The following is a 22,661-nucleotide window of genomic DNA, read 5'->3' as shown; positions in this document are numbered from 1 at the left end:
GTTTGGTTTCCTTGTAAAGAACGCCTCACCCACTTTTGTCTGAGACTTCCTTACTGCTCTAGTCAATCTATCAAAGTCAATCACCTGTAAAATGAGTACTAGATTTGCAAGCATATTTACAGGTACAAATAATACTTTCTGAAATGTAGGAATACAACATATTTAATTTACAGTACATTTGTATTAGAATTAAATGATTCACTTTGTTAATACCACAAGAAAGCATTATGATGACTAGTAAAGCTATTTCACATGACTTAATATGAGACAGATAGTATCCCAAATACTGTCCAGAACCAGACTGAAGATGAAATGATGAATCACAGGTTGATATTTTTTTTTATGTTTAAGTTGAAAATAATGGCAAAAGATACATTTATTATTATAATGTTTATTACAAAAATATTTCTTACGATTGTCATGTTGCTAACTTACTTTCACTTATTTTTACAGAATCGTTTAACAATTACGTATCCAACTTTAGGATACACGGATCCAAATAACCTAAAATTTGAACAAATTAAAGTATTTGGAGCATCTGATCCCATTACCAATGTCATTGTAAAGAAAGGTGATTCAGTTGAATCTCCATCACCTATGGTTGAATATGATTCCTCTAATCAGGTAAATATTGAGTATATGTGTAAGTTTCTGTCAGTGATAATATTAAGAAGAAAATACCTTACCTATGTATAACAATCTTGTTTTGAAAGTTAATCTAAAAGTCCATCCTTCTCCATTAATGTTTACCACCAATAGCACAATATGATAATGTAATCTTTGCTCCTTTTGGATTGTTTTCAGGTTTACCTTAGTTAGGCAGTTGTTGCTACCATTAGGGATAACTCCAATCAAGTGGCTTATAGTAACCCATCAATCACCTGCTCTTTGAAAACCAGGTGGTAAAAAGGTATGCTAACCATGAGTTAGCAGTGGAACTCATGACTCTACCAGACCTCAATCTCCACTTTACTTGGGCTCACAATGTCCCCATGGATTAGACACATGTCTGACAGGCTGGTGAAACCTTCTAGGGATAGCATGAGCTTCGGGAGGGGAAATATGCTTGTTTCATTTAAGAGCATGTCCTGGAGGCCTCTTTCTGTCTTCAGTGAAATTAATTTGCATCTAGCCCCAATTCTTTTTAGAATGCATGCTTCCGCAAGAATGCCCTTAAATTTGGCTAAATGTGGTTTTTACTGTCACTCCTGGTTTCTCCTTATGAAATAGTTAAAAAATAAATGGCATGCCCCTAGAATACAACTATTGCAGTTTAAAAATATAGAGGAGGCCCAGTTGTTCATGGGGGGAAAAGAATATGCACAGCTATTTTTTTCCATGCTGGAGAGAATTTGGTATGAATCTTGTGTGTAGTGCCATTTTACCACAGGCCATTGCCAGTGGTGCAGTAAGGGTGTCATTGGGTTTAGCACAAACAATAAAATCTGCCATTTTTGGCCTCATGCCCTGAATTTGTTGTCAACGATAGCCACTAATAGTCATGAAGAGGGCCTCTCAGTGCACTGGACACAGTTGCAGATCCTACATTGCTTATAGATACATCCCTGGCAGTTGCTACTTTCAATCAAAATGTCACTTTTACCTCTGACTACTTCAAAATACATGAATGTCTATGTTATGTGAAAACGCAAAATATTCAATGGGTAAGATGATACTAGCAGAGTATCACTTCAAATATTGCTAAAAATATTGTGAAGGGATGTATATATAGGTAGACACATATTTCAGGGTATAAAGGTATGGAGTTAAAAAATTATGTACTTATTTGTAGATACCTTTACAATATTATGACAATATTCTAAATACAATATTTTTTAGCACAATATTTTGGTGCTCAATAGTTTGATTTTCAACCACCATGGTGACAATGTGGAATGCAACATAAATTATGAAATGAAAAAATTTATTTTTGTACCTATCACACTTTACTGTTCTTACATAATTGAGAAATTCCATTTCACTCTGCTGTAAACAAAACATTATGTTATCTCTTTTCCTTACGTTTGACTTTATGTAAGGGTCTCCTGGATCATTTTTAAAAATCCTTACCTGCTTTGTGGAAATGCCAACCTGTCTTTCATTTGTAAAAAGCCTTTTCATTTAGAAAGTTTAGAAAGTAACATGACAATCTGCACAAGCTCCTAAAAAGTCAGTTCATGTAATCAAAAACATTTGCAGTTTTACTTTTGTACGTACTCATCATGCATATGGACAAACTCAAGAGTTAAATTCAAAGATATTTGAAGTAAAATGGCAATATTTAAGCTGTGCTCAATTTGGTGTACCATTATATTTATTTAAAAAACAAATTCTGTTCTGGATTTTTAAAGAATATTCCCAAAAGAAAGTTGTAAAACGTCATTAACAGTAACAAGACTTAGTTGAATAAGACCAACTTGAAAATATTGCCAATAACAGCTACATTCCCATTCAAAGCAAACGGAACCCAGGGTTAATTGACCTAGAGGAGAGTTGATTAGCTCCACAGGAAAGGGTATATAGCCTTTGCTTGAGATTCTACTTGAAATGTAATTGAGTGGTACTAGTCGTGCAGTAGATGTGCTGACTCAGAAGCGGCTGCAGGTGTCTAGTTTCTTTTTGACCTAAAGGAAAGTCTAAACTGGACAATCACCCACTGAGGTAGAAATTAAAGCGGACTTCAACTCCCAAGATGCTTGTAGCCACGCCCATTGGGGCGGGAGTGAAAGAATTGTATAAATGAAGACACGCTTTACAAACGGTTTCTCCATGTCTCCGAAAAGCCACTGAGGAAAGGACATTCCGTCCTGAAACACGTCTGGCACGATGAGGAAGATGTTTTCAATGCTCCTGTGCAGGGTTTTGCTGGCAAGATGCTGGTATTAAACAAGAGAGCCTAAGTACAGTGTTCGTGTGGTTCCTACCGAAAAGTTGGATTCTGCAATTGAATTTATTTGTCAACGGCCAAGTCCAAGGTCGTGGAGGGAACCCACTACCCTGGTGGGTCCGTATGCGGTATCTCAAGAAGATGCGGCAACATTATGGGACGAACGATGGACTCCTAAGCAGATAGGAGTTTACCAGAGCTCTAACGGCAACTATAAAGCAGGGCAAGAACCTACACGAGTGCAAGCATCATTAATTATGGATTTTAGACAATGTGAAATCACCCACTGAGGTAGAAATTAAAGCGGACTCCAACTCCCAAGATGCTTGTAGCCACACCCATTGGGGCGGGAGTGAAAGAATTGTATAAATGAAGACACGCTTTACAAACGGTTTCTCCATGTCTCCGAAAAGCCACTGAGGAAAGGACATTCCGTCCTGAAACGCGTCTGGCACGATGAGGAAGATGTTATCAATGCTCCTGTGCAGGGTTTTGCTGGCAAGATGCTGTTATTAAACAAGAGAGCCTAAGTACAGTGTTCGTGTGGTTCCTACCGAAAAGTTGGATTCTGCAATTGAATTTATTTGTCAACGGCCAAGTCCAAGGTCGTGGAGGGAACCCACTACCCCAGTGGGTCCGTATGCGGTATCTCAAGAAGATGCGGCCACATTACGGGACGAACGGAGGACTCCTAAGCAGAGAGGAGTTTACCAGAGCTCTAACGGCAACTATAAAGCAGGGCAAGAACCTACACGAGTGCAAGCATCATTAATTATGGATTTTAGACAATGTGAAATCACCCACTGAGGTAGAAATTAAAGCGGACTTCAACTCCCAAGATGCTTGTAGCCACGCCCATTGGGGCGGGAGTGAAAGAATTGTATAAATGAAGACACGCTTTACAAACGGTTTCTCCATGTCTCCGAAAAGCCACTGAGGAAAGGACATTCCATCCTGAAACGCGTCTGGCACGATGAGGAAGATGTTATCAATGCTCCTGTGCAGGGTTTTGCTGGCAAGATGCTGTTATTAAACAAGAGAGCCTAAGTACAGTGTGCGTGTGGTTCCTACCAAAAAGTTGGATTCTGCAATTGAATATATATATATATATATATATATATATATATATATATATATATATATATATGTAAGCTCCAGAAAAGTGTCCATCAGTTTGGAATTGCACTCGACCAACAGCAGCAGAGAGTCAGACTCTCTTAACGGTACAGGCGGTTGCCGCTTAAATCACTCCGTGCAGGTGTGCCTGACGCGTTTCGAAAGCTCCTCAGCTTTCTCTTCAGAGGCTTTCACGGAGATTCACGCTCCCATTTCAACAATGCACGTCCTCCAATAGGATGATGGTATAGCTGAGCATTGTGGGAGCGGTAGTTCTTATAGATACAGATATTGACTCAGGCAGGGTGGTTCCGTCTTATATCCCTGCTGTTACCCCACAGACTCGATGAGGTGCCTCCTCCTCGTGTGGTCCCCTTTTTCTTTCGGGGAGGTGCAAAACCCCGCGGCAGGACGGCCGCGTTATATGTAAGCTCCAGAAAAGTGTCCATCAGTTTGGAATTGCACTCGACCAACAGCAGCAGAGAGTCAGACTCTCTTAACGGTACAGGCGGTTGCCGCTTAAATCACTCCGTGCAGGTGTGCCTGACGCGTTTCGAAAGCTCCTCAGCTTTCTCTTCAGAGGCTTTCACGGAGATTCACGCTCCCATTTCAACAATGCACGTCCTCCAATAGGATGATGGTATAGCTGAGCATTGTGGGAGCGGTAGTTCTTATAGATACAGATATTGACTCAGGCAGGGTGGTTCCGTCTTATATCCCTGCTGTTACCCCACAGACTCGATGAGGTGCCTCCTCCTCGTGTGGTCCCCTTTTTCTTTCGGGGAGGTGCAAAACCCCGCGGCAGGACGGCCGCGTTATATGTAAGCTCCAGAAAAGTGTCCATCAGTTTGGAATTGCACTCGACCAACAGCAGCAGAGAGTCAGACTCTCTTAACGGTACAGGCGGTTGCCGCTTAAATCACTCCGTGCAGGTGTGCCTGACGCGTTTCGAAAGCTCCTCAGCTTTCTCTTCAGAGGCTTTCACGGAGACGGAACCACCCTGCCTGAGTCAATATCTGTATCTACAAGAACTACCGCTCCCACAATGCTCAGCTATACCATCATCCTATTGGAGGACGTGCATTGTTGAAATGGGAGTGTGAATCTCCGTGAAAGCCTCTGAAGAGAAAGCTGAGGAGCTTTCGAAACGCGTCAGGCACACCTGCACGGAGTGATTTAAGCGGCAACCGCCTGTACCGTAAAGAGAGTCTGACTCTCTGCTGCTGTTGGTCGAGTGCAATTCCAAACTGATGGACACTTTTCTGGAGCTTACATATAACGCGGCCGTCCTGCCGCGGGGTTTTGCACCTCCCCGAAAGAAAAAGGGGACCACACGAGGAGGAGGCACCTCATCGAGTCTGTGGGGTAACAGCAGGGATATAAGGCGGAACCACCCTGCCTGAGTCAATATCTGTATCTACAAGAACTACCGCTCCCACAATGCTCAGCTATACCATCATCCTATTGGAGGACGTGCATTGTTGAAATGGGAGCGTGAATCTCCGTGAAAGCCTCTGAAGAGAAAGCTGAGGAGCTTTCGAAACGCGTCAGGCACACCTGCACGGAGTGATTTAAGCGGCAACCGCCTGTACCGTAAAGAGAGTCTGACTCTCTGCTGCTGTTGGTCGAGTGCAATTCCAAACTGATGGACACTTTTCTGGAGCTTACATATAACGCGGCCGTCCTGCCGCGGGGTTTTGCACCTCCCCGAAAGAAAAAGGGGACCACACGAGGAGGAGGCACCTCATCGAGTCTGTGGGGTAACAGCAGGGATATAAGACGGAACCACCCTGCCTGAGTCAATATCTGTATCTACAAGAACTACCGCTCCCACAATGCTCAGCTATACCTTCATCCTATTGAAGGACGTGCATTGTTGAAATGGGAGCGTGAATCTCCGTGAAAGCCTCTGAAGAGAAAGCTGAGGAGCTTTCGAAACGCGTCAGGCACACCTGCACGGAGTGATTTAAGCGGCAACCGCCTGTACCGTAAAGAGAGTCTGACTCTCTGCTGCTGTTGGTCGAGTGCAATTCCAAACTGATGGACACTTTTCTGGAGCTTACATATAACGCGGCCGTCCTGCCGCGGGGTTTTGCACCTCCCCGAAAGAAAAAGGGGACCACACGAGGAGGAGGCACCTCATCGAGTCTGTGGGGTAACAGCAGGGATATAAGACGGAACCACCCTGCCTGAGTCAATATCTGTATCTACAAGAACTACCGCTCCCACAATGCTCAGCTATACCATCATCCTATTGGAGGACGTGCATTGTTGAAATGGGAGCGTGAATCTCCGTGAAAGCCTCTGAAGAGAAAGCTGAGGAGCTTTCGAAACGCGTCAGGCACACCTGCACGGAGTGATTTAAGCGGCAACCGCCTGTACCGTAAAGAGAGTCTGACTCTCTGCTGCTGTTGGTCGAGTGCAATTCCAAACTGATGGACACTTTTCTGGAGCTTACATATAACGCGGCCGTCCTGCCGCGGGGTTTTGCACCTCCCCGAAAGAAAAAGGGGACCACACGAGGAGGAGGCACCTCATCGAGTCTGTGGGGTAACAGCAGGGATATAAGACGGAACCACCCTGCCTGAGTCAATATCTGTATCTACAAGAACTACCGCTCCCACAATGCTCAGCTATACCATCATCCTATTGGAGGACGTGCATTGTTGAAATGGGAGCGTGAATCTCCGTGAAAGCCTCTGAAGAGAAAGCTGAGGAGCTTTCGAAACGCGTCAGGCACACCTGCACGGAGTGATTTAAGCGGCAACCGCCTGTACCGTAAAGAGAGTCTGACTCTCTGCTGCTGTTGGTCGAGTGCAATTCCAAACTGATGGACACTTTTCTGGAGCTTACATATAACGCGGCCGTCCTGCCGCGGGGTTTTGCACCTCCCCGAAAGAAAAAGGGGACCACACGAGGAGGAGGCACCTCATCGAGTCTGTGGGGTAACAGCAGGGATATAAGACGGAACCACCCTGCCTGAGTCAATATCTGTATCTACAAGAACTACCGCTCCCACAATGCTCAGCTATACCATCATCCTATTGGAGGACGTGCATTGTTGAAATGGGAGCGTGAATCTCCGTGAAAGCCTCTGAAGAGAAAGCTGAGGAGCTTTCGAAACGCGTCAGGCACACCTGCACGGAGTGATTTAAGCGGCAACCGCCTGTACCGTAAAGAGAGTCTGACTCTCTGCTGCTGTTGGTCGAGTGCAATTCCAAACTGATGGACACTTTTCTGGAGCTTACATATATATATATATATATATATATATTTCAACAAATCCGCCTGATTCCGCTGCCGCACCACTTGACATGGCGGGTGGTGCAATTCGTGAAGGCGGAGCCTCACCCGATCTTCATTTCACCTTAACAAAATCTTGCACTCACAGGAAATTGTTGCAATATTTTTTAATAAGCCTCTTGTTAAAAATAGCTGTGGCATTCATGACATATTTAGCCTATACTCGTCATTTTGAATGGTTGGCAATGTATGTCGGCAAAATAAAAGTCGGATCATTCTTTTGCTAGTGGTAAATATATGCGGCCATCTTTGTACAGTTTAGAGGTTATGCATTTCATGTCTCGTAACATTTCATTTCCGCAAAAAAAAATTTTTTAATTACATAACATATTTCAAATTACATACCATAGTTACAAAATATGTAGCAGATCGAATAAGAATACTAACACCTAAAATAGATCTACTACTATTTATTAAATTAATGAATTAAAATCAATATGTATCACAACTATATTAAAATAAACTGAATGAAATAAAACAATATTCTTAAAATTAATATTTTATACATAAAATAGTTTATCCTTAACTTAATTTTTCTCTTATTCAATATTTTTGTAGTGATATATTTTCTTAATGTTCATGTAACACTGTTTTATTTTAATCAATATTTGTACCATTCATCACTACCACAAGGTGTTATGGCATTTGCACATTTGGAACAATGAGGTGCGTCAGTCTAAAACAGCTGTGCTAGTGTCCATCATTTGATTTCAGCATTTAGGAAGTAATCTGTAATGCATGCCTGCATTTCGTCTTGATCAGGTAGTGCTTTATTTTCTCTCCATAGAACCAGAATGTGTATCCGTTTTCTGGCTAGCACCTGAAACACATATCTCTTTGTGTGCAAGTACACAAATACATGATTATTTTCCCATCAGAAATACATGTGGAAACAATTGGCATGGAACCATCATATATACCTTCATTCCAGAGTGAAGTCCTATATCTTGCTTTGCATATTACCCGCAACAATTTTAGTAAAATTTGCTTCTTCTATCTATTAAACCTGTGAGAATTACATTGTTAAAAAAATTTAGACTTAAGAGATACGCATCAGTTAGTACTTCATTAGATCAAGCCTACCCAGTTGGTACCCACCAAGCTTAGACACATGGATAATGTTTTACCATTTTTTCATATTCACGAACATGGTTTTCTATAAATGAACAACTTAACATCAAAAACTACAAAATTCTTAGAATTCTATCAACAATTTTTGGAGCCCTGAATCTTTCCTAGAATTAAGAATAGATTCACATGCACTTCACGGGGTAAAACTGAAGTACTCTTGCAACCAAATCTTAGAGAGTGTCCCCCAGGCACTCTAAAACCTTCCTGCAGTGTTAGGATAATATAGTTTCCCTCCTCCTGGGTGCTTCGGCATTTTGCGGTAATGATTCCTATAGAATGTGCCAATGAATAGGACATATCTATTGTTCTCCACTTGTGCTATCACAAACATCAGCTTCGGTAGACATTTGGAGTGAAACTCTTATCATCATCTCCTTCCATTTTTGGAGAACAATTCCATAACCTTCGTTCCACAGCCCTCCCAAGGGTATCTGACTGCTGTTATTTGTTTTAACCCCTTCACTGCGGCGGCTATTCCGCCGCAGTGCTAAGGGGGCGTGGTGGAAGAGCGTCGGGCGCATGCTCGTGACGGAACTGCTCCGTCACCCTCGTCGGTTGCGCTGTGCTTATGACGGAGCAGCCCGCCTTGCTCAATGGAACGCTCAGCGCAGGCGCGGAATCCATGCCGTGCAGGCGTGCCGAGCGGGCCATGATGGAACCACTCCGTCATCAGCACAGCGCGACCGCGGCTGATGACGGAGCGGTTCCGTCATCAGCAGGGATGGGGTTAATATAGCTGGTAGTGTAAAGTTAGATGATTATGGTGAGTATATACGCTGATTATATACTGTTGTTAAGAGCTTCTTAGAACAGTTGTCGCAATGGTTTTGTGGGAATATATTTCAAAAGTAGTTTCTGGCTATATCCTTTCTACTGCAGCAATATTGGTGAGAAGTTGCCTGAAGAACAAGGAGCAGGTTGCATAGGTATATTAGGTCATTTATAGGGCCCATTGCATTGGGAGTTAAACTAGGCAAGATCTGTGAAGTGGGGACTATGTGTTCTCAAATGTAAGCCTCTAATACAGTGTGAACCTCAGACCCTAGAATGTCCGTGTCTGGAAAGTATTGTTATTGGTTGAAATATTGTTTCTGATGTAATCGTATATACTGTTTAGAGCTTATTGACTCTTGAACTGCTTTAAGTGTTTAATGGCCACTTTGATACAGCTTGTCTTTTTTAGGCATTGCTGAGAATGAACCAGGTTCAGTCATAAAGTCTGGAGTAAAGTAAGTGTCATTAACAAGAAGGGAGAAAAGAGGGTGGATTTTACACCCCTTTACTCTGCCAAGGAGATGTCTAAGCTGGGTTTCAGGCAATTGCATGGTTAAGTGAATTCTGGCCCCCATCGGTTTCATTGCTTAGCATGGAATGACAGAGTTTGAGGGAGACAATAACACTCCATCCAAACAGGAAGAAGTCCTCAGTCCTGAATAACATTTGCGTAGGGCAGAGTAGCAGGGTTCACCAAGATGCAGTTCCCTGATCCCCCAGACTCCTTGGGCCTCAGAATAATGGCCTGGCACAAGTGAAAAGGAGATCCATCCAATGATAGTGTCACAGGGATGGCCCAGAAGAGGGGGCTCACAACAATTTGTGCAGGTGAAGCTGGGCACTGGGGTAGGTGTGTGAGTGGCCACTACACCCAAATTATGGTTGCCTTTCTACAAAAAAGGATCTGGGTGCTAATTAACTTGCTAGCATTAGGGCCAAGGTCATCCTTGCTGAGCAGAGAACAAGGCCTAAGTAACAGTGAGATGTCTGGCTTGTTTCTACATAAATATCAGAAAGCCTGCTTTGAGCCTCCGGTCTAGAAGAGATGGGTTGGTGAAGTGGGCAGAAGAGACAGCCTGCTTAGCAGAGCTGTACGTATCATTGGGAGTGTAGGTGCAGTGACATCAGGGCCCATTGGTATAAGGGGCCAATTAAACCCCAGATATAACTGTTTTACTATACTTTCTTCAATGCATTAGGGTCCAGTGCCCACTTTCTTTGCCAGCGTTGCATTCAGCCTTATAGCCATGGCTGAAGAGTGTGAAAATTGAACCAGGGGAGAGACTTTAGTTTGGGCTTCGTGGAGAAGGCACGGAGGGGGATGGCGAGAGATGGGAGCCAATGTTTTTCATAAAGGGGGGAAGAGAAAGCCTGCTTTGCACAGCAGAAGCTATCATTAGTAAAGCAGATGCAGCAGCACTGAGACTCTGTGTCTGAGGTGTTCAGTGTATCACTGGTATGATTTCCATAACTTAAAATGGGCATGAGTACTCATTTCCATGCTAGCATCGTGCCAAAGGCACGTTTGCTACAAAATGTAAGGTACAGGCTTCAACAATGATGTAATGTAATCCGAGAGTGGAAGTGGAAACAGCCCCTTTAGAAGCAGCAGTCTCTTTCTCAGAGTTTTGGGTAGCTGGTCTCTGTGAATGCCACCTGCAGTGCTGGAATTCTGCTGTACGGTTTCCGATGCATTAGAGTGGAGAGATCATTTACTTTGGCAGGTTGTATTTCAGCCCATTTTAGTGATTTCTTGTGGGGCCTTTATGTGCTTCATGGATTCTACCAGCCATGAGGGAAGTTGTAAGATCTTCAGTTACATTGAGGATAACATCCAACAGTGTTCACCTATGTTGAGCTGTATATAGGGGAAACCATATTTCTATGCCATAGCACCACTTGCTCAAATCTTTGCTTCACCATGCGTTCCAAAAGTGCAACCATGAACAATATGCAAATTGGACCACTTTGAAAAAGGTTTATGGCACTATGCAAATACTATAATAAATTACAGTACAAACCTGGCAAAGCCTAATCCAAGATTTCTAACAGTTAAGGGTATTGTTTGACCTGTCATCCTTAGAGTGGTCTTCCAAACTTGTTGCCTGCATACCTCCTCGTTGTGCTGATTCTTTTTGTTGGCCATAGTACTCTGTGCACTTTAACATTGTTGACCAGTGCTACGGTGCATGTGCTTCTCTGCTAAATATTGTAACATTAACATATACACAATAGGCATGTTTAGTTTACATATATGTCTCTCGTAAAGTGGCATACCATATACCCAGGGGTTGTAAAGTAAGTGCTACTAGTGGGCCTGCAGCACTGATTGTGCCACCCACACAATTTAAACCTTTCTCAGGCCTGCCACTGTTATTATTGTATATTACCCTGGGATATCGATCCACTATTTGTGAGCCCCAATGAAATTTGTTTATTGTTAAATAACATTTAGGCCCTGATGAAGTTACCTGTGTAGTGAAACACGTGTTAGCCTATGTTGCTTTTCTGTCAAGCACGGTTTATAACTTAAATAATAAAACTCCTGTTTTTGACCACACTTGCAATTCAACTGAAACCCTGGCACCAGTAGGTGGTTACTGTAACTTAAATGTCATCCAGCCTAATCTCTTTCTAAGAACACTAACATGATTTCATTAGTGTTTTCTCATAATGCTCCTGAGATAACTGTTCTATAATGTTGTAACTTAATAGCCAATTGATGCATTAATTTCAGGGCTATGGGCATAAATGGTATAAATGGTTACAGCCAATATGTACCATGGTATTTACCATTTCCATACAGTGGTTGTGAAATGAGCAAGGGAAGATTTCTAAGTTTTAATATAAATGCTGCAGGGCCACTTCAAAAAGGTAGTTAACTTGAGGCTTAAAGGGGGGGGTGGGTCAAATTTTAAATGTTGCATGTAGGATTTAACTCTGCACCAAAGGCAACATGGCACTCATAGTCTATCACCTGAGTGTTCCAATAAACCAGGCAGTGCCTCGGTGACATAAAAAATGATTACACCTGACATGAGTCCCTATACGGTAGGCATGACTAGCATGTATATGTTGGAAAAGAGGGGTAAGAAAGCATATGATTGTAGAACCCCATAGGCTGAGAGGTTCACTTAGACTTGCCTTTCTGCATCAGTTACCATCAGTCTTGAGGAACATACTGAATACATTCAAGGATTTTTACCATTCTATATATAGGGGCCCATTAGCATATCAGGCGGATCGCACCACCTTCCCGCCGGTGGCGATCCACCCGCCAGATGCTCCTGTTTCACCCCAGCCAAATTAGAATGGCAAGGGGCACCGCAGCAGACTGAAAGACTGTCCACGCTTTTCCGCTGGTTGGATTCCCAGCCAGGCGGAAAAGTCCCTCAATATGATGACTGTGCCTTGCAGGCACCGCCATCCATATTAGAATGTGCATATTTAGAGGTCTTGCTATGGAAAGGCATGCGGTGATCACTCTGGGGGCCAGATGCGTGCCCCCCGGGGGGGGTGGGAGACGGTACTTGGGGGGTACCTATGGTAACTCCCTACATTGGCATACACAAGGTGGCAGGCACTGCGCGGTGCCTGTCACATTGTGCATTGCGGCGGGTGCTGCTGACAGCACTGCCCAACGAAGTGCAAAATAAGCAGGATGCGACCACCAGAGTTGCGGGCGCATCCTAATTGGCATAGCGGGATCGCCGCATCTCTGGCCTCTGGCCATTGGTCCCACCATCGTAATGGGCCCCTAAGTATCCAGTATCATATTGTGGATAATGGTGCTAAATGCTCCTAACAGATCTAAACATTTCGGTCCATTGGTCCTGCTGAGTTCCTCAGTTGCAAAAAGAACAATTGATGGACAGAATGCAGAACAATGTCATACATTCACCCCAGTACAGAGACCTGGGCCTAAATCCATCATTTTTTTGCACACCATACCATTCCAGTTTGGACTCAGTTCAAGTACTTTTTCTCAGACAACTGCCAAAGTGGCCTGAGTGCTTCAAAAGGGCCATAGTGGAAATAAAAAAAGATATATTATAATCTTACTTCAGCTTTGATAGCTTGGTCAGGGAGTCATGGGTCATGGTTAAATATGTCGGATGATTATTTGGCTATTAGGACTCCATTTTGTAATTGGTGAAGAACAGCGACCTGTTTCAAGTTATGAGTAACAAGCATTCTTTGATGCATTGATTGATCTTGTTAGGCCTCTACCTTATATAGAATTTTATTTATTTAGTGCACATTTAAGGAAATTATAGTACTCCAGCATTAACCCCTTCGACGCGGATGACAAAGCTAGCTCGTCATGGGCGTTACCTGCGCTACGCGGATGACGAGCTGGCTTTGTCACAAACCGCGCGTTTTTCAAATTTCAGCGCAAAGCGGGAAAACCCGCTAGCGCGGTAGCGGTTAAACAAACAAATCTCCAGGGACTAACAAGATGACAATAAAAAGGGGTGGGAGGGTTATATTTGTTTGCAGTTCTTTCTGAAACTATGTAGCTAAGGATACATTTGTAAATGGTGAAGGAGTTGTTTTCACATGTTTTGGCCACATCACCAAGAAGTGATGGACTCCTTATCTTACCAATTTTGAGTTAGAAACAGAGAGGAGAAGATGGTGGTGGGAACTGATGCTTTGTCCCGGCATATGTATTTGGCATGATATTTACACATGACTGATATTTACACTAGTGCTTAATTTGTAAAATATGAAGAGCAGGTGCTCAAATATCTTTAGGGGGCCACACCGACTTCCCTTGGCTCCACCCACTTCCACCAGTGGCTCCACTCACTTACTCTAGTTGCCCCACCCACATCCTCAACTGGCACTGCTGACTCTCTAGTACCAGAAAACTAGCACATGGTGGCAAAGGCTCAATAGTGGGCACTGGGCAGATACAATTTGGGTGCCTCCCTGCAAGATGGTGGCTGAAGTGAAGCAGCATGACAGAAGCAAGTATTGGGTGTTCTACAATCCCTATCCCAAAGGAATGTAAGAGAGCCAATGTTGAAAAGGAGATGCCTTTTTAAGTCCGGATTACATGCTATCCCCACTTGACAGATGCATTTCTTTGTTTCACAGAATGTCAGCACTTCATGTGGAACTCCATTGAGCAGCTCACTGCTCAATAAACACTATATTTCCCCAAGGGTTTGCACTTCTATTTAAGACCATTCTAGTCAACTGGTCTTTTGTCCTATTTGATGTGGAAAGTCCGGTATGTCGCAGTTAACTGAAGGAAGTCAAGTGGGGTATTGGTGTTCTCAGCCCTATGGGCGGCATGTGGTCTATAATTGCAAGCACACTCAGGGTTCAACAAATCAACACGAGCACCTCAATTGCTTCTGATTTGCGCAAGAAAAATGGAAGAGACGAAAGAACCAAAAAATGAATGAATAGATATTTTTAAAGGGTTCTATTAACAAAAAGTGTGCGTCCATGCGCTAGAGATGGAGGAGGAAGGAAGTGGAAAGTGATTGAACCAGAACATTGGAAAAAGGAATGAGAGCAATGAAAATCCAAATTCAAATGAGAGTATTTAAAACAAAAATATACTGCTTAGTTTGACTATTAGTGTTGTTATCAGTTCATAATATAGCTTTAAAAAAGAGACATTGCACTTAGTAACATCGTGCTAGGAGGCCCTGAGATCCCTTACCTCCCGACTTCTGTGAGGCACTCCCTTTTCACAGCCTCTTTGGTTATCATTTTGAAAGACATCCATAAAAACTTTGTGACTAGGCCTCCGGATTCAAAACAGTGCACACCACCTTCCAAAGCATGTGTGTTGGGGGAGGCAGCATTAGAGCATGTGGTTCAGAACTCTGCATGTGTTCAATGCAGGAAGTTGCTGTTCACTAGTCTGTGAGCGATGCATGCTCCTGAGAGCATTTTGCACATGGGTGAGAAATGATAATGTGTTTTAGCGAATGTAGCTCAGAGCTTTGACCAGGCACATGCACAGTGCAGGCCTGTGGTGGCTTCACGCTCCTGCTTCATAGTGCAGACATGCTCTGCTTCCTGTCACTGCTCTGTGCCCTCTCTACACTGACACATTAGCACTCACCATCAGTAGCAGCCATCACTGGCCTCCAGTGTGAAGCTGATTCCCGTACCACAGTCATAGGAAAGCAGCACCTTAGGGATGTACAGCCTGGAAGTGAGTCAGTGCCAGGAAGAGCTGTGGGAGCAGTTACAGAGGAAGCCAGCGATATAGAGGGCTGTATGCCGGGGCCATGATGCTGTCAGTGATGGAGACACACAGAGCCCGCCCAGGAGCCCCTCAGCCACCCAGAGAAGCATCCAAGCCAACTGCTCAAACCTGCTATCCGCGGATCACAGGAGCGGGAGCCCAGTCCAGTGGAAGGAGAGCCGCAGCCGAGTCTTGGTCCAGGAAATGGGATGTAGAAGCTGCTGCATATTGCACCTGTCCCTCTGCCTACAGTGGAAACATTGATGGTCCATCTCAGACAGTCACTTGACGGCCACTAATGAAGTGCTCTCACACTTTAAATGTCCTGATGAAGACCCTAGAATGAGGTGTAGAACAACACTTGTACCAAGCGGGGTCGAAACGTAGACTACACAACCCTCTCACAACATAGGAGCAAATCAAATTGAGTAATTCTAGCCTATGTGGGTAGAGATCTAGGGAACTATGGATCTCACTAGACTGTAAAGGTCTTTACAAATTGCGTTGCGATTGTGCTATTGTCACACCACCTTTACCCAGTCCCCCACTTACCTCATCACCCCCATCTTACCCTAATACCCTTTTCCTACTCACTGAGAGCACGCTCACTTTTAATGTAATACAGATGACTTTGATTGATAAAAGTTATTGATTTATTTTGGTTTTTTCGAATTAAATGTTTTGAGCCATACGTCTGGGAACTACAAGATTTGTATTGAGTCTCCCTCAACTTTATGATGATTAAATATGAACAGTGAATTATATTGATGGTGAACACTCGAGTTTTTTTTAACCAAGCATTTACATTTTGAAATAAGTAAACACTGACCCATATTTCACGTACCTAATCATTGACCCAGGTCAGATAGTTTTCAGGGTATACCCCGATGAAACTCAACACGGTATTAGAGTGACGGCAGGACCATGACAGGGGCAGGGAATGGAGAGGCTGGTGGAAGATGGAGAGTGGGGGGAATTGCCTGTTCAAGAAGTCGGAGTCTGTCCTGGGGACTGCGCAGCAGTGGGGAACAATGTTCCATCATCAGCCTTAGGCAGGAGGCAGTCCCACCCCCCACCACCTCCTCACAACTATCCCCAGAAATGCGGAATGTGCCTACTAATAAGGCATGCAGCATCCAATTTGAAACATTTTATGGCATTCACCGGGAAGACCTGTGTGAACCTAAAGGAGTTAATATGTAGTGCAGACCCGGCCCTGAGAAATAAGTGCCGGTGCTAAGCACCAGAAAGCGCCGGCACAAATTAAGCACTGATTTACACATGACTGAGATGCAATAATTTTCCTAATGGTTAAAATGGCATTTTTGTCAAGAGAACAATTATAAAACATGCCTAGATAGAACTGTTGATGACAAGTTTGACGTCATTTCATGTGATATTTTATTGTCGTAGAACTCTTAGCTAAGGAATTCAATAGAACCCACGCAAGGCATAGGGATGACTAAGACAGCATAACTGATAATGTCGTAAATTCCAGGTAGGTTTTAAGCAGATTCTTGCTTTCTGCCGAGTGTTAACAATCCTATGTTCAGAATACAGCTGGAAGAATTGACATTAATTTAACACATCCTAAATCTTCTTAATGTTTTAATTCACCTCTGTGTAAACCCCCTGCCTTATTGTTGTACTGTAACAGGTATGCTGAGAACTAAACCTGCCCTGGTTTCTTTCTGGATCACAGTGCTTTCCTTTTTATTTCCACCTCTTGATCTGATACTACCGTAGTCTGTTTTTTTTGCGCAACTAATATAATAGTTGTAAGTTTGTTAATGCGAAGTTTGAGATCATACTGAATATAGTAGGTGTTAGATAGGTTGGGGTCTTTTGTGGAATCACCCTATTCCTCTGTTATGTACATGCAGCAAACACCAGGGGCCATATTACGGATACAGCCAATTCCTTGTTTGGGTCATGGCGTGCCTTTCAAGAGGTGCGCTGGATTCAAACAAGGAAAGTGCGCATTTTAGAATTATTGCACTGCCGCCAGGGCAGCTGCAAACTCAAACAGCCCTGAGGGCAGCGCAATCAAGAGAAACATGGAGCAGCTGTTTAAAAGCTGCTCCATGTTTCACTGATGCAGATGGCAACCAGCTTGCACTTTAGGGGGATTAGAGATCTCCTTGCAGGCAGGTGCAGTGAGTGACTCCACCCTCCTGCAGGGGGATATGGAAAGGGAAGGGTCCATGGGACGCGCCCCCCTCCCCCCAGGTGAACTTAAGTGTGCCACCTTTTGTGGTGCACTTTAAGAGTGCCTCTCAAAGTCCTGTTTCCCCATGCGGCAACATCAATATTATAGCACAGGCACAGAGGCAAAGTTATTCCCGCATTTGCACCAGCACAATCTCAGAAAGGGGCATACAAGCGTCTGCAGTCTCTTCTGTAATACCATTGTGTGCTGGCCTGTCAAACCCGGCGCACTCTCCCATGGCGCCCCAGCAGTCCATGTTGTGCTTTCACTCAGAAGACATCTAGCTCTATTCAACACATCTATCTAATACATCATAATGTAAATTAAAATATACATAGGTTATTTGCTGCCTCTGGAAAGCGTGCTAATATATAACATTCCATATTAAAATATGCAGAACGTCCCCCTTTAGTCCCGGTTGCAACTGATGTACGCAAACCTCCTTGAATATCCCTTTGCCTTTACCGCTAATGATTTATTTACAATTCATTTATCCTATGCATTTTTACTTTGTTCATGCTATTTTCATGCTCGTTATGAAATTTTGAGGACTTGTTTACTTTCTTTATGAATTTTGCATTTACCTATGTTCTCTACTTAAGTTATATTTTATTGCCATATGCATTCTCCTGTTTCTTCATTTTTGCTCCCTTTCCCCTTGTTCTTTTCTTCAATAAAATCAAACTTTAAAAAAAAAATATGCAGAACTACTTTGCTGCCCTTGGAACCCATGTTTATCGACAGAAGTAAATATGTTAGCTAGTAGGATAATCTCTAACATTATGAAAATCTTTTGTGTATAAATACGTCAGTGTTTTGAATGCTTTTTCAAAATCTGTTTCATCATGTTACAAACAAACATCGTTCTCTTAAATATTAGTCACCCATAATTTGCCTCTCCTACTTGATGTTCAGCCTCTGTGCTCAAAGTGTTCTTTTTTTTCTCCAGGTGGCCCACATAAAAGGTCTAAAGCTGGACCTTGGAGTGGCTTACACAGTGGAGTGGACAGTTGCATTAGATGCCGAAAGATTTGATTGCTATCCCGAAGGAAATGCCAACCAAGAAAAATGTGAAGCTCGAAACTGCATCTGGAAGGTGATTATGCAGTGGATTGAAGCGTTTTCTTAGCTCTTGAACTAAATCATGTGTTTTATTTATGTCCTAAAAAGCCGTTCTGCGATTGGTTATTTGGATGAAAGTAATCTTAATATACTAATAACTGAATATGGCCCAACCTGCAATTATATTTAAAACAAGATTATCACACAATGTATCCAAATTCTCCTGAATAGTAAGGAGAATAACATAGTATGGAAAAAATATTCAATAATATTTTGTATTTCATTTAAACGTTTTATGAAAAGTTCAAGGAAATGTTTTATTTTACTTTACTTACTCCGTTTTCATTGTAGAGTTCATGTGATTTATAAATAGAACAAAAATGTTAGTAAGAGAAAATAGCCATAAAATACATCCATATTAAAATATAAAACAATTTGGGGGCAATTTAAGCATTACAGCATTAAAAATGAAAAAGCAACATTTCCATACGCTGTCCTAGCTTGAAACGTGTGCAGAAAATTAAATGCTTCACAACTAGACTTGTATCTCTCCAGCATCAATATCATGACTGCATATTTAATTTTTTTCATTTTGAGTTTTTGAAACAATGATGATCAGCTGTTTCGAAACTGACGTTACACATACAAGAGCAACACAACTCAGGTTTAATCTGCACACAGGCCCCAGTGCACTGAAATAAAGAAAAGCGCTCAACATTGTAAAAAACAGGGTTCAGCTCTGAATACAGTATGGATAAAAGCTCAAAAAATAAGAAAACAGGAACATTTGCTTTCCATGTACTCCTGGTCATCAAGTAATTTGTCTTCCTAATAAAGACATGGCAGATGATGCATAACAATAGAATTTTAATAATATATGTAGATGAATACGATTTTTTTAAATGAGACAGCAGCCGCATCAGTTTCTAGGTTGTTTTACGTCACCAACATCATCATCGTCATCAAACCTTTATTTTGCAATAAGTCATAAAAATACATAACCACCAATGCAATGAAAATTACATAAAATCAATAAATTACAGTACAATAATAGGATAAAAAATAAATCTCATTTCAGCAGTACAATGTTCTAAATATAAACAATGGCTCACTGTAATACAAGTGTTTTTAGCCTAAATCTCCACATACATAGCAGAAACTGTGAGACTGCAAACACTATGTGTTGGCTGAAATCACTTCTCAGGATCCTAATCACTACTCTGTAATGATGGATACCCAGGAGCCGGCAAATTGAAAGAATCCATTTGTGTATATATCCCATATAAAAAGAACAAACAAAAAGAACACGTTCATTAGTTTCATGTAGTGGCTCCTCCGCTAAGGCGATGGAGCGTCGCCCCACTGCTCTTAGAGCAGTGAAAGAGGTAAAAAAAAATATGGAAACCACTTACATTATCATTTTATTTTTGGTTGCGGCGGGGCTAAGTTAGGGCGGGGCTGGTGGCTCAGGGATGAGGACTGGACAAGTGCGCAAGACTGCTTTGCTGACTGTTTTGGCACAGCCATGCAGTAATAGTAACCTGGTATTTGTAAAGTGTGAACTGATCACCTCGAAGGGTCTCTAGGCGCTGCAGGCCGTCAGGGAGATTAACCACATGCGCTCTGCGCGTTTTCCCGCTGTGCGCTGAGAATCGCGGAATCTCGCGGTTCATGACGAGCTCAGCTCATCATGAGCGTACGAGAGGTGTACCTCATGACGAGCTGAGCTAGTCATCAGCGTGGAAGGGGTTAAGCAAGCTATTGCCCAGAATCACGTGGTGGTGGGCTGAGCTGCCGCCGGCGCTGGGGATCGAACTGTGACCCCCTTGCATCGAGTCAGCCTCCCTGGCCGCTTCACCACACCTCTTTTTCGCACTTTGCATATTCTCCACCAGGCTGTAATGGACAGCCTGGTGGGGATATGCACAGGCTCACAGTTCCGATTTGAGAGCTGATCCCCGACGCTCAGACCAATCACAATGCTGCATTGCAGCGCTGTGATTGGCTCAGGTTAGCATGTGTGCCCGGGAGCTTCCTGCTTCTTCTTCTGGACTAGACTGGAGAAGAGAAGCAGAGACGGAGAGGTAGCGGAAAAGGTGCATTTTCTTTTTCAATATTTTCAAGCCCCGCACCACCCACCGTCATCCCCATCCTGCCACCCCTGTTACCTACCAGCCACCACTGATAGTTTCAGTAGTCCTAGTACAAAAGGGACACAACCCTTCAGACTACCTGAGTGGATGCTGCTATTGGTGAAAAACGGAAGAAAGTGGCAAGATCCCGCTGCAACATTTTTAAATACATTTTTTTTGTGTTAACGAATAGGTGTCATCGAAGAAACGTTATTTCCTAATTTAGCATGTTTTTACTTTCTTATCAGGTGTACTTTAAAATTAATGATACCATGACCCTTGTAATGATAGAACAGGATTGAAGTTTAGAAAAATCGGCAAAAAATGACATTGGGGTGCATAAAAACTAATTTTAGATATCCTACTCTCCATTCTCTATATTGTTTCCAAATTCTACAGGTAGTTGTACCCATGAATGGGAGAGTAAGGATTGTTATAGCAATTGGAGTATATATAACAATTAGAAGGATTCACTGCGTTGAGAGGGGTTTTAATTAATTCAGATATGATTAGGCTACGTTGCTTATCCATGCCATTGTTGAAAAGTGTCTTGAGTGCCCAGCTCTTTCTGTCAAGTTGCAAAAACATGCCGTGGCTTTCTTATCTCTCCTGTATCTTGGAAATGATCTCACCATTATTTACCTTAACGTTTCAATGAAATCTGGTAAATTTTATTCTACAACCATACGTAGTTGTAATGCTTCAAATATAGCTTGACTCCATTCTACTAACATTTGGAATTGACTGCTCCATTCAGAGTATTTCATGGTTCTAGGAATCTTATTGTTTGGCTTTTTAAATATGATGTTTTCTACATATTGTTCGGTTCTCAACTAGGGCGTATTTCTTGTTTATTGATACACATAATGTTGCTATTTCTTTTAATAAATATCTATCCATTCTCATATAACACATACATTCTTTTAAAATGTAATTCTGAACTTTATGGCAATACTTTGGTATTTAGACTGCTATGCTCAGCTTTCCTTGTGCCAGGACACCATTGTGGTAAATCCGCATGTTACAATACATAGCAACATAACATAATTCCGTCTCATTGTAATGAATTATTAATATCTTCACTGATTTCAGGTCATGCCTTATCACAATTTGTTGTCATTTGGTTTTACACTTCAGACTGGAACTTTTAACGTAAACTATACTAATTTAATGATTTGCTGTTGTTTTTCTGAAAATATTTATCATACAATGTCTTTTCCCCTGCAATATAGTATGATTTTTTTCTCCAACCAAAAGCATTTACAGATGGACTGACAAAGCTACCACATGTGCACATGCTGACACATTTGCATGTGCAGAAGAAGTGTAGCTTACCACCCCTTCAGATAGCTTGCCAAGATTCTGGACCCTTTGGGCTGGGACCTTCATAGCAGTGGTACAACACTTGCACAAGTCATACTGACCACTTGTTGACAATGAACAATAATTCAACCTATGACCTGCTAATCACAGGCTTCCCCCAAGTTTATATACATCTACTGCCCATGCACTTCATTTCACACTGTGCAGGTGTTTTGTTTTCCCCTAAAGTTAATCCAGACTGAACCATAGCTATTTCCATTTATGGCAATTTTAATGCACTGGGCCTTCAATATTTTGTTAATGACACTACTCATGAAACAGACTACTTACTCTACCTTGTATTTTCGAAATTACATAGCATACCTGTTCAGCTTGTGGATCCTTTGAGTGGGTCTGATCATGTTGCTATTCCATTCTCATTAAAAGATCCTAAGTTGCTAGATAAACCGCAGATCCCAGGGAAATTTCTATACGTTGGACTACATTTAATGCCATAGCTTTTTAGCTGGG

General features: G+C 42.4%; 1 protein-coding gene across 2 annotated transcripts in view; it reads left to right on the top strand.

The window, feature by feature from the left end:
• The window catches only part of SI (sucrase-isomaltase), a 645,776-nt gene that overhangs the window by 402,414 nt on the left and 220,701 nt on the right, over positions 1–22,661 (top strand). For both annotated transcript variants that reach the window (XM_078665617.1, XM_078665618.1), the window contains exons 47-48: positions 454–624; positions 18,584–18,730. In XM_078665617.1, the coding sequence (XP_078521743.1) occupies positions 454–624; positions 18,584–18,730 (318 nt within the window). The remainder of the gene's footprint in view (positions 1–453; positions 625–18,583; positions 18,731–22,661) is intronic.

Source organism: Lissotriton helveticus, chromosome 11, assembly GCF_964261635.1.
Source record: "Lissotriton helveticus chromosome 11, aLisHel1.1, whole genome shotgun sequence".
NCBI lineage: Eukaryota > Metazoa > Chordata > Amphibia > Caudata > Salamandridae > Lissotriton > Lissotriton helveticus.
The sequence above is the reverse complement of the archived record's forward strand: the minus strand, read 5'-3'. Positions and strand labels throughout refer to the sequence as shown.